This window comes from Lytechinus pictus, chromosome 12, assembly GCF_037042905.1.
Source record: "Lytechinus pictus isolate F3 Inbred chromosome 12, Lp3.0, whole genome shotgun sequence".
NCBI classification, from domain to species: Eukaryota; Metazoa; Echinodermata; class Echinoidea; order Temnopleuroida; family Toxopneustidae; genus Lytechinus; species Lytechinus pictus.
Window position 1 is genome coordinate 8,408,534 of NC_087256.1, and position 14,716 is coordinate 8,423,249.

At 33.7% G+C, this 14,716-nt stretch overlaps 1 protein-coding gene across 4 annotated transcripts in view; it reads left to right on the forward strand.

The window, feature by feature from the left end:
• Positions 1–830: 830 nt before the first annotated feature.
• The window catches only part of LOC129273468 (uncharacterized), a 50,976-nt gene continuing 37,090 nt past the window's right edge, over positions 831–14,716 (forward strand). For 2 of the 4 annotated variants that reach the window (XM_054910508.2, XM_064108051.1), the window contains exons 1-5: positions 831–2,094; positions 9,901–9,925; positions 10,593–10,759; positions 12,004–12,090; positions 12,722–12,868. In XM_054910508.2, coding sequence (XP_054766483.2) covers positions 2,017–2,094; positions 9,901–9,925; positions 10,593–10,759; positions 12,004–12,090; positions 12,722–12,868 — 504 coding nt within the window. In that variant the 5' untranslated portion in view covers positions 831–2,016. Of the gene's footprint in view, positions 2,095–6,395; positions 6,886–9,900; positions 9,926–10,592; positions 10,760–12,003; positions 12,091–12,721; positions 12,869–14,716 lie in introns of those variants that run through there. The other 2 variants (XM_064108053.1, XM_064108052.1) reach the window with 2 other exon arrangements.

Consider the following 14,716-nt stretch of genomic DNA (forward strand, 5'->3'; position numbering starts at 1 on the left):
TTTTTTTCTTTATCTTCTATCTGCAGGTACATTTATCCCCATTTTTCCTTTCCCTAACAAAGTTGGTTTAAGTGGGGGAAAAAGTTCATTAAAGATTACCAGAAGGACTCTAATGACGTGTTTATTGTATACTGCATTGAGTTCAAATGTTTTGGCATTATCTAGAATAAGAATACACATTGTTTATTATAAAACACATTCCTAGAAACAAGAATTTTTTTCTATTTTATTCTATTTAATTATATTCATATTTTTACTTTTGGGCAATTCCATAAATTATGTACGTCCGACCCCCTATTTGTGGGACCTTCATGAAATTTTCTGTCTCTGATTTTTTGTTCTTTTGACAGTCTGTAATGCTCTCAAACGACCATGACTTGGTTAGTTTATAAAGTGCAAAGAAGTACAAAAAGGTTGATTATTTTATGGAATTGCCCTTTCTAAAACCTTTTATTCTTTTATTTTATTGTATTATTAATATTATTTTTTTTTTGGGAGGGGGTGGAGATATCATTTCTCATTTATAACATAAGAGAGTGCATTTCACTTCTGTCATAGAATACAATCTGTTTAGCATGGTCATGGCTGATTCGTCATTGTAATCCTAAACCAATAAGATGGTAGGCAAAGTCTGTGTTCAGTCAGAATCAACAGGATCCAAAAAACACGTTTAAAAAAATTGTCTGCATGTAGTTAAACTATTGCTTTCAAGCAAGTTTCTTCTGGTCATGAAAATATACGTCTTTAAAAATGTAAACATGAAAAGTTGATTAGGGTGCATTTTTGAAAAAACATCCTTGGATGTAAGAGAGCACAGATACATCTCAATTACAATTATTTATTATGGCATGCTTTTGGTTCAGACTTATGTGTACATTGCATGAACTTCAAATTGACTTTTACTTCCTTGGGTCAAACTGTGAAGACTGATGGGCAGTGGATGGGCTTGAGATTATTTAGGAACAGTTTTATGAAAAAATTGCTGGAACGCTTCACTGGCATAACCTTGTTTTGTGCTTAATGCATTTTGATATGTGATTCATATTTCTGAGTCCAGCTCAAGACAGTTTGTTGAATGCACACTTGAAGTTTCCCTGCCTGCTGCTAGAGTCATTAAAATTCGCAACTCCTGCATGATCTGATGACATCTTGTCAAAAGCATTCAGGGATCAAATCTCACATCAACTGTTGAATCACTCTGCACAGGACCCATGGACTGGCACAATTTGTAGTTACATGTATGCTTTCTTTGTTGGTTGGCACATATTTTCCAGAGCTCCGTTTTCTTTCGCTTGATGGTTTTAATCTGTTTTGAAAACCACTCAGGTATGGATTTTGAAAAACTTCTGGAGTACTGAGAATAGAACCTGTCCTAGCTTTCAAGCTGTTCCATTCCCAAAGAGGAAATATGCCACATAATAGTCGGTCGTGGCATACACGGTCAAAACTTGTCACAGCCAGTGATGATTAAATAGTAGCAACAGCTTTATATTTAGACAGGATTTGAAAAGCAGAGTCGTGGTATAGGAAGTAGTCGTCCACTCAGACAGCACCGTGTCCTTGAAGCCTCAACCAGTATATAGTTTAATTTCATGAGGATATGGTATCACTTCTTGCCTTACATTGTAGTAGTTACATCAAACTGTGTACATGCATGAGGAAATTACCAGCTTCATAATTTTGCTTGGAATACGCGGAATTCAATGACACTGAGTGTGAATTTGCTGGTAAATTGGAGCCGAGTTCTGTGGTTATATTCCACTAAGATGAGAAGCCACTCTTCATCGCATATGTGAGGTAGTGATGAAAAACTTTACTTGAAAGAGAATGAATTGGAAAATTCATAAAGTTAGTCAGTTTTAACTGATGGTGATAGACAAGTTTTACTCCATTTTCTAGAAGAGAACATAATTATTTGAGTTGAATTTGACAGAAAAGTTTAGTGTTTGTACTTTTGATATAAACTGGTAGCACTTTGTTACCTTTTGACATAATTAGTTAGCATCATAACTCACAATGCCTGTGAACGGTGCTTGGAGCAAAAGCGGCAAGGTGCGAGGACCAGTTCCTAATAGTAGATTTTTCACCGGAAGTGTAAGTATCTACAAATTTGTATAATTGAAAATGAATTATTTCTAGGCCGGAGTCATGTTGATTTTAATCGATATTTATAAATGTGTGGTAAGGGTTAACTGGAAGGGTGAAAAAAAAAAGAAAAACGAGTGGAGTGTCTCTGGCAGTCTCGCTTGCATTAAAGCGATTCAATATAGCAGCAGTGCTGACTTTGAAAAACAACTATTGAATAGTTAGTATAAAAATACACAAATCATATGATAATGAAATGCTACATTCATTGACCCTAAATGTAAATGACCATTGACCTTGGTCATGTGACCTGAATCTCATACAGGATGTTCAATGATACTTGATTACTCTTATGGCTAAAATGGCTAAGTTTCATGAATTAGATCTATTAACTTTCAAAGTTATGATGGCAATTCAGCAAATACCTCCAAAATGACCTTTGACCTTGGTCATGTGACCATAAAATTACATAGGATGTTTGGTGGTAACTTGATTGCTCTTGTACAGTATGTATAAGTTTCATAAGAACCATAAACTTTCAAAGTTATGATGGAAATTCAACAAATTCCCCCACCATGGGCAAAGTTCATTGACCCTATATGACCTTTGATCTTAACTTTCAAAGTTATGATGGCAATTCAGCAAATACCTCCAAAATGACCTTTGACCTTGGTCATGTGACCATAAAATTACATAGGATGTTTGGTGGTAACTTGATTGCTCTTGTACAGTATGTATAAGTTTCATAAGAACCATAAACTTTCAAAGTTATGATGGAAATTCAACAAATTCCCCCATCATGGGCAAAGTTCATTGACCCTATATGACCTTTGATCTTACCCATGTGACCTGAAACTCAGGCAGGATGTTCAGTAATACTTTATTACACTATTATGTCCAAGTTTCATGAACTGGGTCCATATACATGTATGATGACATTTCAAAAACTTAACCTTGGTTAAGATTTCAATGTTGATGACGTTGCCGCCACCGTCGGAAAAGTGGCGCCTATACCATAGTCTCGCTCTGCTATGCAGGCGAGACAAACTTCATCATCAAAAGTTATTCACATTTCACATGGCCATCTATTTTCCATATTTCCTTGAAATTGTTTTGATTAAATTGGGAAACTATCAAGAAAATGAACAATATTCCATTCTTTCATTACTCTAAAAGATCGTTTTCACTTGATGACACATGGTCAACCAATTTGAAAGTCTACATGTGGGACTACAATAATGGCATTGTTTTGTATTATTTCTGTCAAAAGTAGTTTTATGCATGTCTTCATGAATATGCAATGACCTAGCAGATTATATCCTATCCCTACTTATTCTTTTGTATAATTTATGAAATTATTTTCATCAAAATTTGTCGACTAAGAATGAAAAAAAATGACAAATAAGATATTCATTGCTCTAATTTTGTTACATGGGAGATACACGTACACATTGAAATACGAAATAATTATGACTTCTTGTAATAACAAAAGAACATTTAAAGTGGGAAATTACATCATTAGCCGATAATGAGTGTGTGCATATAAGTAATATTACACATGTACTGTTTTCATCACAATATTTTATTTAAAGGTCAAGTCCACCCCAGAAATATGAATAAAAAGATAAAATAACCCAAGAAGCATAACACTGAAAATTTCATCAAAATCAGATGTAAAACAAGAAAGTTATATCATTTTAAAGTTTCACTTATTTTTCACAAAATAGTCATATGCACAACTCAGTCACATGCAAATGAGACAGACGATGATGTCCCTCACTCACTATTTCTTTTGTTTTTTATTGTTTGAATTATACAATATTTCATTTTTTTACAGATTTGACAATATAACCACCTTGACTGAACCATGAAAATATTATAACTGTGATAATGGCACATGTTCAAAGAGAAATAAAATTTTGTTTCACAGGACAATGAGGAGAAAAGTAGAATATTTCATATTTCATATAATAAAATACAAAAGAAATAGTGAGTGGATGACGTCATCAGTCTCCTCATTTGCATACTGACCAGGATGTGCATATAACTGTTTTTTGAAATTAAGCAAAACTTTAAAATATCATAACTTTCTTATTTTACATCTGATTTTGATGAAATTTTCAGTGTTATGCTTATTGGATTTTTCCCTTTTTATTCAAATCAACATTTTGTTGGAGTGGACTTGTCCTTTAATTTTAAAATACAATAACTGTCATTCATCATCAGATTTTGATGAAATCTTTGAACAGTGTTTTGCATGGTTAATTCACCTCTATTTAATTTAAGTAAGCAGCTCTATAATCAGTAATTAATAGACAGTGAAAATGAACACTTGAACATGACCCAAGTACTTATGAAATTTACATCCTGTTGATGCACTGCAGTACAGCCAATACTCAAAATGATTTTCAACATTCTACCACAATCTGGTTTCGAAAAAGTAGTTGCCTATCTGCCCTTAGAATTGTTGATTAGAGCTTCATTTTTGTCTCACCTGCATAGCAGAGTGAGACTATAGGCGCCGCTTTTCCGACGGCGACGGCGACGGCGGCGGCGGCGTCAACACCAAATCTTAACCTGAGGTTAAGTTTTTGAAATGACAGCATAACTTAGAAAGTATATGGACCTAGTTCATGAAACTTGGCCATAAGGTTAATCAAGTATTACTGAACATCCTGCCTGAGTTTCATGTCACATGACCAAGGTCAAAGGTCATTTAGGGTCAATGAACTTAGACCATGTTGGGGGAATCAACATCAAAATCTTAACCTAAGGTTAAGTTTTTGAAATGTCATCATAACTTAGAAAATATATGGACCTAGTTCATGAAACTTATACATAAGGTTAATCAAGTATCACTGAACATCCTGCATGAGTTTCACATCACATGACCAAGGTCAAAGGTCATTTAGGGTCAATGAACTTTGGCCGAATTGGGGGTATCTGTTGAATTACCATCATAACTTTGAAAGTTTATGGATCTGATTCATGAAACTTGGACATAATAGTAATCAAGTATTACTGAACATCCTGTGCAAGTTTCAGGTCACATGATCAAGGTCAAAGGTCATTTAGGGTCAATGAACTTTGGCCAAATTGGGGTATTTGTTGAATTACAGCCATAAATTTGAAAGTGTGTTGGTCTAGTTCATAAAACTTGGACATAATAGTAATCAAGTATCACTGAACATCCTGTGCGAGTTTCAGGTCACATGATCAAGGTCAAAGGTCATGTAAGGTCAAAGAACTTTGGCCACGTTGGGGGTATTTGTTGAATTGCCATCATATCTCTATAAGTGTATTGGTCTAGTTCATAAAACGTGGAAATAAGAGTAACCAAGTATCACTGAACATCTTGTGCGAGTTATAGTAGTTTTCAAAATCAGCACTGCTGCTATATTGAATCGCGTGATGCAGGTGAGACGGCCAGAGGCATTCCACTTGTTAGAGTGTAGAATATCATTTTTTCAACTGCTCCTAAATCTACTAAGGTATAGCGAAATGACTTACAATATTGTAAGGGAAGGACTAACACCAAAAACCTTTTATCAATTTGAACTTAAGCCTATTATAAAGTTTTATTTCAAGATGAAGAATTAAGAGCTAAGCATTTGATTTTGGAGACTTTAAATTTGAAACATTGCTAAGATGAAAGTGAAGAACATAAAATGTAGTAAATATATTTTATTTTAAGATGAAGAATTAAGAGAAGCATTTGATTTTGGAGACTTTAAATTTAAAACATTGCTAAGATGAAAGTGAAGGTCATAAAATGTAGTAAATATATTTTATGTTAAGATGAAGAATTTAGAGAAGCATTTGATTTTGGAGACTTTAAATTTAAAACATTGCTAGTTGAAAGTAAAGTACATAAAATGTAGTATGAAATATATTGTTGAATTACAAATTTGAAGATGTCTTAAAAAGGGTTGTATTTACTGAAAATCCATTTTATGACAATTTACACTGGGATATATTTCAATGCAAATAGTACAAAATCTTACAATATAGCAACTTTCTTCCCATTATAGTAGGCTAATTTTTTTAGTGTAATTTTTCTCTATTTGGAATTCTATTATTTCTATATGGATTGCCACTTTAATAACAAAGTATCGCATTTCTACCTGATTCCATAGTTCATGTCATGTAATAAATCTTATTTAACTATCGACCTAGAGAATTGAAAACCTTGAGTGAGAAACATGGATATTGGAAAAGGGAAACGCTGGTGATTATTTTCTGCATGATTAGTTTTGCCTTCTGTGTCATTGTCATTCAATTAAAATCCAAATCAACTGTTTAATTTCCTCACTTGTCTACGTACCTATGATCCTACCCATACAGCCTTGCCTCTCTGCTTCTAATCTAACATACATATGCATATTTTTTTGCAAGCAAGACTGTATTTTACCGGTAGTCCGAGCATTTCCTCTCTCGGATTTAGCACCAGTTCGATGTTGTGATACCAACCGGTCATTGTTCACATAGATACTGCAATATTGACTTTCGGGCTGTAGTTGAATTCAACCTCTGATGATATACCCATGGAAGTATTCATGCAGTGCTAAAAAGAATGGTGTATTTTTCTTGAGGGATTTACTGAATTTTCTTGCAACGAATTGACCAAAAAAAAATGCAAAAGATATTTCTCGACAGTTTTTAAGTGGAAGACAGAGTTGACTGATGTAGATACCGGCGTTACATTCTTATTCTTTGGAGGGAAGAATTATATTGATTTGTGACACAATGTCATGCTTCTTTCCATGGCGAGGCAGCCCGCAGACCAGCTCATTCAAGGAGGTATTGGTTGGATGTGTTCTCAAGAAAGATTTCACTTGTTTTCCTTTGTGAAATATTTAGGTTGCTTTTATCGGTTTATGCTTCGTGGGATAAATATAGCGTTTATGGTTATTTTAACGTCAGTTGTACAGTGGCAGATTCAGGGTTTAAGAAATGTGGGGGCCAAAAAAAAAAAGATTAACCATGATTGTAGAATGGGTTAACATTTTTTTTCCTTGATATCTAACAAGCAAAAAAGGAATTGGGGAAAAGGGCGTATCAACTCTAAGATAGGTAACATTTTTTTGAGAATATAATCACGGTTCCAGGGGCAGGTCTTCCATCCTGTAGTTACTCTTATGGTAGCAGTGCTGAACAGCCCAATCAAAGGTTTCCATGGAAATTTACCATTGATCAATGGGAAACTTTATTATAGTGCAACAAGACCCAGACTGATATTGCTATTTACCATAGAATATATCTCACTGGAGCCTTGTCTAGTGTTCCATATTTGATAAACAGGTAGGCCTACTTGTAGAATGCTTGTTGTATACAATTAAATTTATTTTAAAGTAAATTCTTATATTGTGGGGAAGTTCGATCAAGTTGAAAATTTATAAACATTCCATGAAGCACAAATAAATGAATACCAATGTTGATAATACTGTCTGTTTATGGTTATTGAAATATAAAGTATGTGTGATTGCTATCTTGATGAAAATTGAATTTGATTAGAGTGGATGTTCCCTATTCATTGATTAGGTTAGCATTGGTCAGGATAACAAATTAATTACCAATGATTTGTGCCGAATGTCAAGGATTAATAGATACTGCAAGGGGAATTGTATTGATTTGGTATTGTTTATGAGACTTAATGAGTTTTTGGCTGGTTACATTACATTGGTTGTCTCAGTGGTACACTATCCAGTATCTACACCGTGAATAGGCCTGATGCATAAAAAAATGGAGGTGGGAAATTTTATTTGATTGGCTGTTACCATGTGTGGTTACCGTGAAAGTTAGCATTGGTGGCAGTAAACATGAATGGTGATTCTTCAGGGTTCCCAGTCCATCAGGGAAAATTATTTTCCTTTTTTCCAGTCAGGGAAAAATCAGGGAATTTGATTTTTAAAAATACCTAAAATCAGGGGAAAATGCCTCATCAGGGAATTGTTTAACTTCATCAGGGAAAAATCAGGGAATTTTGTTTTCTTGAAAAGCTGGGAAGCCTGTCGTTGATTAGCAAAAGGACCTCCATACAAGAGGTCGTGAGTTTTATAACAAAGACTTAGATTAATGTCTTTTTTAATTCTTCTATTGAGGTATTAAAAGGACAAGGTGATAATGCCAGTTGGGTCAAGTACCTTCTTTTTGAAGCCTCAGTTGGATAAACAGCTGCAAGTGGCTGCCGTTGGTCAGAAATATCATCACCACCACCACCATCATCATCATGACCATCATCATCACTGTCATCATCATCATAATCATCACCATCATCTACATCATCATCATCATCATAATCATCATCATCACCACAACCACCACCATCATCATCATCACCATCATCGTCATCATCATCATCATCATAATCATCATCATCATCACCACCGTCATCATCATCACCACCACCACCACCACCACCAACAACACTACCACCATTGCCATTGTGATCAATACCATCAACTTCTTCATCATCACATTCACCAAACTACCATCAATCATCCATTGTCATCAACAAATATTCCTATTATCATTTCTGTTCTAATATTGGAATTCTGACTGTCATAAAGTGAATAATTCACATTTATTAGTGAAAGAGTGCGTGCAAATATCTTGATCTATTGTGAATGAGTTTTGCAGGAAATTGATGTCAAAACATTTGAGTGAAGATAAGATTGCTTTTTAATAGCCAATTTTGGAAAGAGTTATATAACCAAATTTTATTATAACTTTCTTCAGTGACCCTAATCCCTAAAATAAACCAATGCCTCAACATTGATACTTGACCAATCAACCTTTATGTTGACCATTGTCCTTTAGTTTGGGCATGGATGACTTATGAAGAATCACAGACCTGTGTTAGTCGTACCTGTGAATATACTGTAGTATGCATTTGATACCATAAAAGTTGTTAGGAGCGATACCCACTTTGTAGAAAGGGGTGGGGAAATTATTGCACTTCTACAGTCTTACAGTGCAGTATTCTTCCAAAGTACTTTTCCCTTTTTTATTTCGGAGCTTTCTGTCATCAGCTTGAGATGTTTGAGATATTCTGCAATCAAATATGTTTTGGATAAACCCTTCAAGCTGACACATTCAGATTTCTGTTGACATGGCTGATTCGATATCCTTGATTAAATCTGGATTGGATATTTTCGTGCGTATATTAAATTTGTAGTACTAGTAGGCATATATGTCTACAGATATGTTGTATAATTTGACTGGTATTGATTAAATGGACACACCCAGCTAGGAAGTATTAATCAATGTGGATTTGATACCATGTGTATTATCAGTAGGTCTACAAGTATGTCTATAAATTTGTACATGTAACATTCTATTTCTGGCATTGATTATGAAATGAACAAATGCAGCTTTAAAATGTGTATAGATTATATATGGCGATTGAATATTTTTGTGTGTATTTAATTTTCTGTTTGTCCAAAAATATCTGGAATTGATTAAATGAACAAACCTGACTCTCAAGTTTGTTTTGCTAATAATATGGGCTTAGAAGGGGATTTTTATTTGTTGACTTTGTGCACTTCATGATCAGTGTCCTATGTCAATTTGAATGACAGGAAACAGTTGAATTCAATTATGTTCCCTCATTCTACAATTCACTATTGACACAGACCAAACATACATGCATTTCATACTTGTTTATATGAAATATTTCATCGTATTTTGCCATTTCCTGTTTAATGTTCAGGAAGAAACATGAGCCTGGCAATAAACTTTACTTTCTTTTCCATGAAAGATGTATCATGTATTGTAGAATAATGTTTTTCCTCTATTTCTCTTTCTCTTCTGCAGCAAACTTTGGCAACATCAGAAACAAGTAAGAGTTATTTTTCTCTATTGTTTTGTTCACTCAAGCAGTACTCAATGATAATGATGACAGCAATAATAATCATGATGATAAAAATATTAATGATAATGATCATAATGATTACATTGATAATGATAACAATAACAACAATGATAACAAAAGTAACAATAAAATAGTTTATAAAAATAAGAAAAGAATACTGATTATTTGTAAACATATATTGTGCAATTCCTGTAAAAATTATTGCATATTAATATTAAAAAACAGGTTGATTTTAATCAATTTTACAAAATATCATAGATATCATAGATATAGGTACATACAATGTATTTTTCATCCAAGTCACATTTAGGCATTTATGATTCTAGGATTAGACTGAAATGTTACTTGAGACAAACTAGTTTTAAAGAGGCTGTTGAAGACGTATCACTGCTCTTACATTTCAATGTATAGCATACAAATTTTGCTATTGGTATTCATAATTGTTTAGATTGATATGCACTTTCATTTATACTGGTATGTCTGCTCTTCTATCTGCTTTATAAATCTCTAATTCTCTGTCTCTCTTTGCCTGTATCACCCCTCTTTCTCTGTCCAATATTTCCCTTCTCTCTTTTTTTTCTTTTTCTTTTTCTCTTTCTTTTTTCCCCTCTTTTTCTCTCTTACCATCCCACAGATTTGAATAATGATAGTCGAGGTATCCATAGTTCAGCTAGTAACCCTAACCTTGTTGCCCAGGGGAGTGGCTTGGCTGTGCTTGACCCATCGATAGGAAGAGTCTCAAGTTGGGCAGTAGACTTTGAAAGGCTACTCACAGATGAACTGGGCTTGGCCTGTTTTACAGTAAGCATAAAACTGTGAAAATATAATAATGTCCCCCTTTTAAATTGAGAAAATTAATGATTTTGAAAGTGCCATATATCTGTAAATTGAATTAAATTTGAAATTTGTGTAACTCTTGCAAGCTAGTACTGATTATCATGATTAAATTCTAATAATTTGTTATTTTAAAATGGATGAAAACTTCTAGTTCAGAAATTAGATAATATTTTTCTTTTTTTATCCTCTTACGGACGATTCCAACAAAAGTGAACTTGAAAATATAAGAAAAATAATCTTACAGATGATCATTGAAGATTTACATGATTGTACAGATAGTGATTGAGAACATATCCCAAATCACACTGAAATATTTAATGAAGTCTGCATTTATCCTTCTAGATTTTTCATATTCAGCCTCTCAAATTGACATTTTTGCATGTGTAGATATTTTTAGGTAAATTTCAGTTGATTTAGAATATTGACGCTTTCCACTTTTAAGGACAAGTATATGTGTACATGTATATCATAGCTCTAAGCTTTCTCAGAGTAATGTCCATCTACATTTAAATACAGTTAAACTGTGTCCTATGACAAATCTGCTTTGATGTAAATACTTCCAAATATTTCAGGTTTTATTCATTTAATATGGAGGTCATTGCATATTGAGGAAATTGAATACTTTTGCAGCTGGTCTACAGGCCAAGTTCACCCCTCTTGCCATCGTAAGGGGGAGTTATTTTGATATAGATGTTTTGTGAAACAGCATATTCTAAGCTTGACATCTGGGGCTCAAGGGATGTACCCTTATAGAGCCTTGATTGACATACTTCAGTGTTAGTCAAACTGCTTTCTTAATTCCCACCTAAAAATTTTGGATAATGGGGTAGTTTCATATAAAAAGACCCAATTTTTCTGCTGCTGGTGTCAGTGACGTGTGTATCAGAAATGACTTGCGCATCTTTGATAGAATTCAAATACATGAGCTGCAAATATATGTATTTATCAGCTATTTATCAAATCCTCAACCTTATACATAAAGATTAAATGTGGAGTGAGTAAATCATAGACATGCATCCCCCCTTGGACCTGGTTTCACCAAAGGTTTTTCTATGGCAAGTTACAAAGTTAAGATCATAGTCTACTTAAATAATGCCATTAGATGGGTGAGAGCAAATTTGCCGCAGAATTCTTCTACAGATTGTAAATTATTATTTGATTTGTGCATTTGAAACATATTTTTTCCACTTCTTTCTGTTTCTCTCTAGGAATTCTTAAAGAAGGAGTTCAGCGATGAGAATATCATGTTTTGGATTGCTTGTGAGAGGATGAGCAAAATCAAAGATCATAAAGAGGTATGTTGGTATCGTGATCAGCTTAGGGTCAATTTTTTCCCCATGATAGTTTCCTTGCTGACTTTGTACTACTACGTTAACTTAGTCCGGTGAAAAATTCATAATCAACTGCATACATGGAGCATCATCCTATAAATTTTGGCTACTTGCAAATTAATTATTGTGGCGGCAGTGACATCTGGGTCTTTTGGAAAATTAAAATTGAGATGCTAATGTTAACATGTTAAAGACATTCTATTTGAAATGTCTAAAAGGTGTTTAAAAGTTTAAAAATGCAACAAGATGACAAGGTTCTGTAGTCTAGGAAAAAGGCAGAAAATTTGCAGGAGAGGATGGGAAGGCTTAATACTGGGTCTTATCTTGTTTATTGTCTTGTCTCATAAATTTCCCTCTTCTATATTTTCTTGACAATGCTGAACACTTTTATGCCTCTCATAAAATAATTTTTGAGAACCATGTATGCCTACTTGATTTGTATCATCACTATGTAATGTCTATTGATATTAACTGTTCAAAATATTAAAATTGATGAATATTCATGAAAGATGTCTCCATGAGGTGTTACTTGTATCATTTCTTTACATTTCAAGTAACTTCTCATAAATTTTACCTTATCTGTTCATCTCTGCAGCTTCAAGGAACAGCGCAGGAGATATACAACAAACATTTGGCGTCCAAGGCACTTATGCCTGTCAACTTAGACAGCGGCGCTCGTTCTATGGTAGAAGATGCTATGAAGAATCCAACGCCTGAAATGTACAAAGTGCAGCAATTGCAAGTATGTCAGAGGTTAAAGGTCACTGTGATTGCAGTGAAACCTGGACTCAATATTGAACCAATAGATGTTTAATCTTTGATTATAACTTTTTGTGCTTGGGTCGCAAACATCTTGAATAGGTTGCTTTCGTGATTGGAAACTTGTTTATTTGGTGATTCTGTCTTCTTTAATTACCCATAGTTGAGTCACAGCATTAAACCACGTTCTAAGTTAAAAGGCTGAATTTCAAAATGCCACCAATACATTACTTTCCATTATTAACTAGTATTGGTATTCCTGTGCTTTATGTTACATTATATGTTCTCTTGTCTTAACAGCAGGGTTGTTTTCACAAACCTGTTGTTAAGTGAGATATGAATTTTACATCAGACTGGAGTATGAAGTGCAAAAAATAAGCCTAAGATCTAAAGCATGAGCATGACTTAAATCAGTTTGATTAAATTCTGTCAATAGCATGTTTTTTTTATATTTCATTTTTTTGCAGACATGACTGTAATTTAAAAAAAGCAATTTTAGTCTGCTGTATATTTTTTCATTCTTTCATAAAGTCATGCATAACTTAATGAACAGCTTTATAATTCACCACCAGCACAGTTTACTATTAGTAGGAATATAATATGTGCATGATCAATGGACTTCAAACCCGAACAATAATTGCCTTTCAATGTATCTGTGCCAACAAATTGAATATGCCATAAACTTCCCTTTTCTGTTTTCATGTGATAGATCAATCATATTTCAATAGTCCTATTCTTCATTTCACATCAGTAATATTTCCTGTTGAAAAATATTAAATTGCTTAATTGTTGTATGTATGTCCTTGCAAGAGAGGATTGTTAAGCTTTGATGCGATTGTCATCGATAATTTTTATTACTATCTGTATTTCCTCAAATTAATGCGTTTTCAGTTTAGCATACTTCAGTGTGTCATGAAATTGGATACGTTATGCATTGAGCTTGATACATTAATGCATGCAGTATACCAGGTAGATTAACATTTTTTTTTCAATGTCCAAGAAAAGAGTTACAAAAAAAAGGAATCTACTTGATATGGGATCGAGCATTATTGCACACTATGTTCTTGATTAATCATTACATTTTTATAATAAGGAAATTTCTAAACATTGCAATTTTCAAGCCAGGTCAAAACTTTCATCCTTTCCTTTCTATGAATCCCCAAAATAGCAATCAGTCCCAGATGTACAAAATGATGTAAGTTTTCACATGTTGGATCTCTCTTTGCGCATACATAGATAAACTGGTGACGGAAACTAATTCTAGGCCAAACAATGCTGAGTGGTATGGGAAAGGAAGTCCAGTCTGCAGCATAGCATCCTTTACGTTTACCTACCATCATACATACAGTAGAGGAAATATTACACACACAATATATTATGAAAGAAATGTATTGTATTTCAATATCATTTCCGTCAAGCACCAAATGATTTCTATTATTACACTGTATTATCAAATGTACCCATAATCACTTAATATATCATATTGTATATTATAGAGTGTAAATGTATTTGCAACTGCCGAACACAAAGTGATTTAGAAATTTGTGAGATATGTATTCAGCGTAATATGGTATAATGAGCACACAATGATTATTATTTTCACAAAAAATTTATCCGGAACCTTATGGTCCATCACTCCCCCTAGCATATGCCATTGGTGAAAGCACGCCAAAGTCTTTGGTCCTGGGAAGTGTTTCTTAAACATTTTCGTCCAACAAGTTGTCAGATCTGACAACTTTCCCTGATTTTGCTCAGAAGCACTGTTAGTATGGAAACTGTCAAATAGAATGGGACTTGTTGGATAAAACGTCCGACAAGAAATTTCATGAAA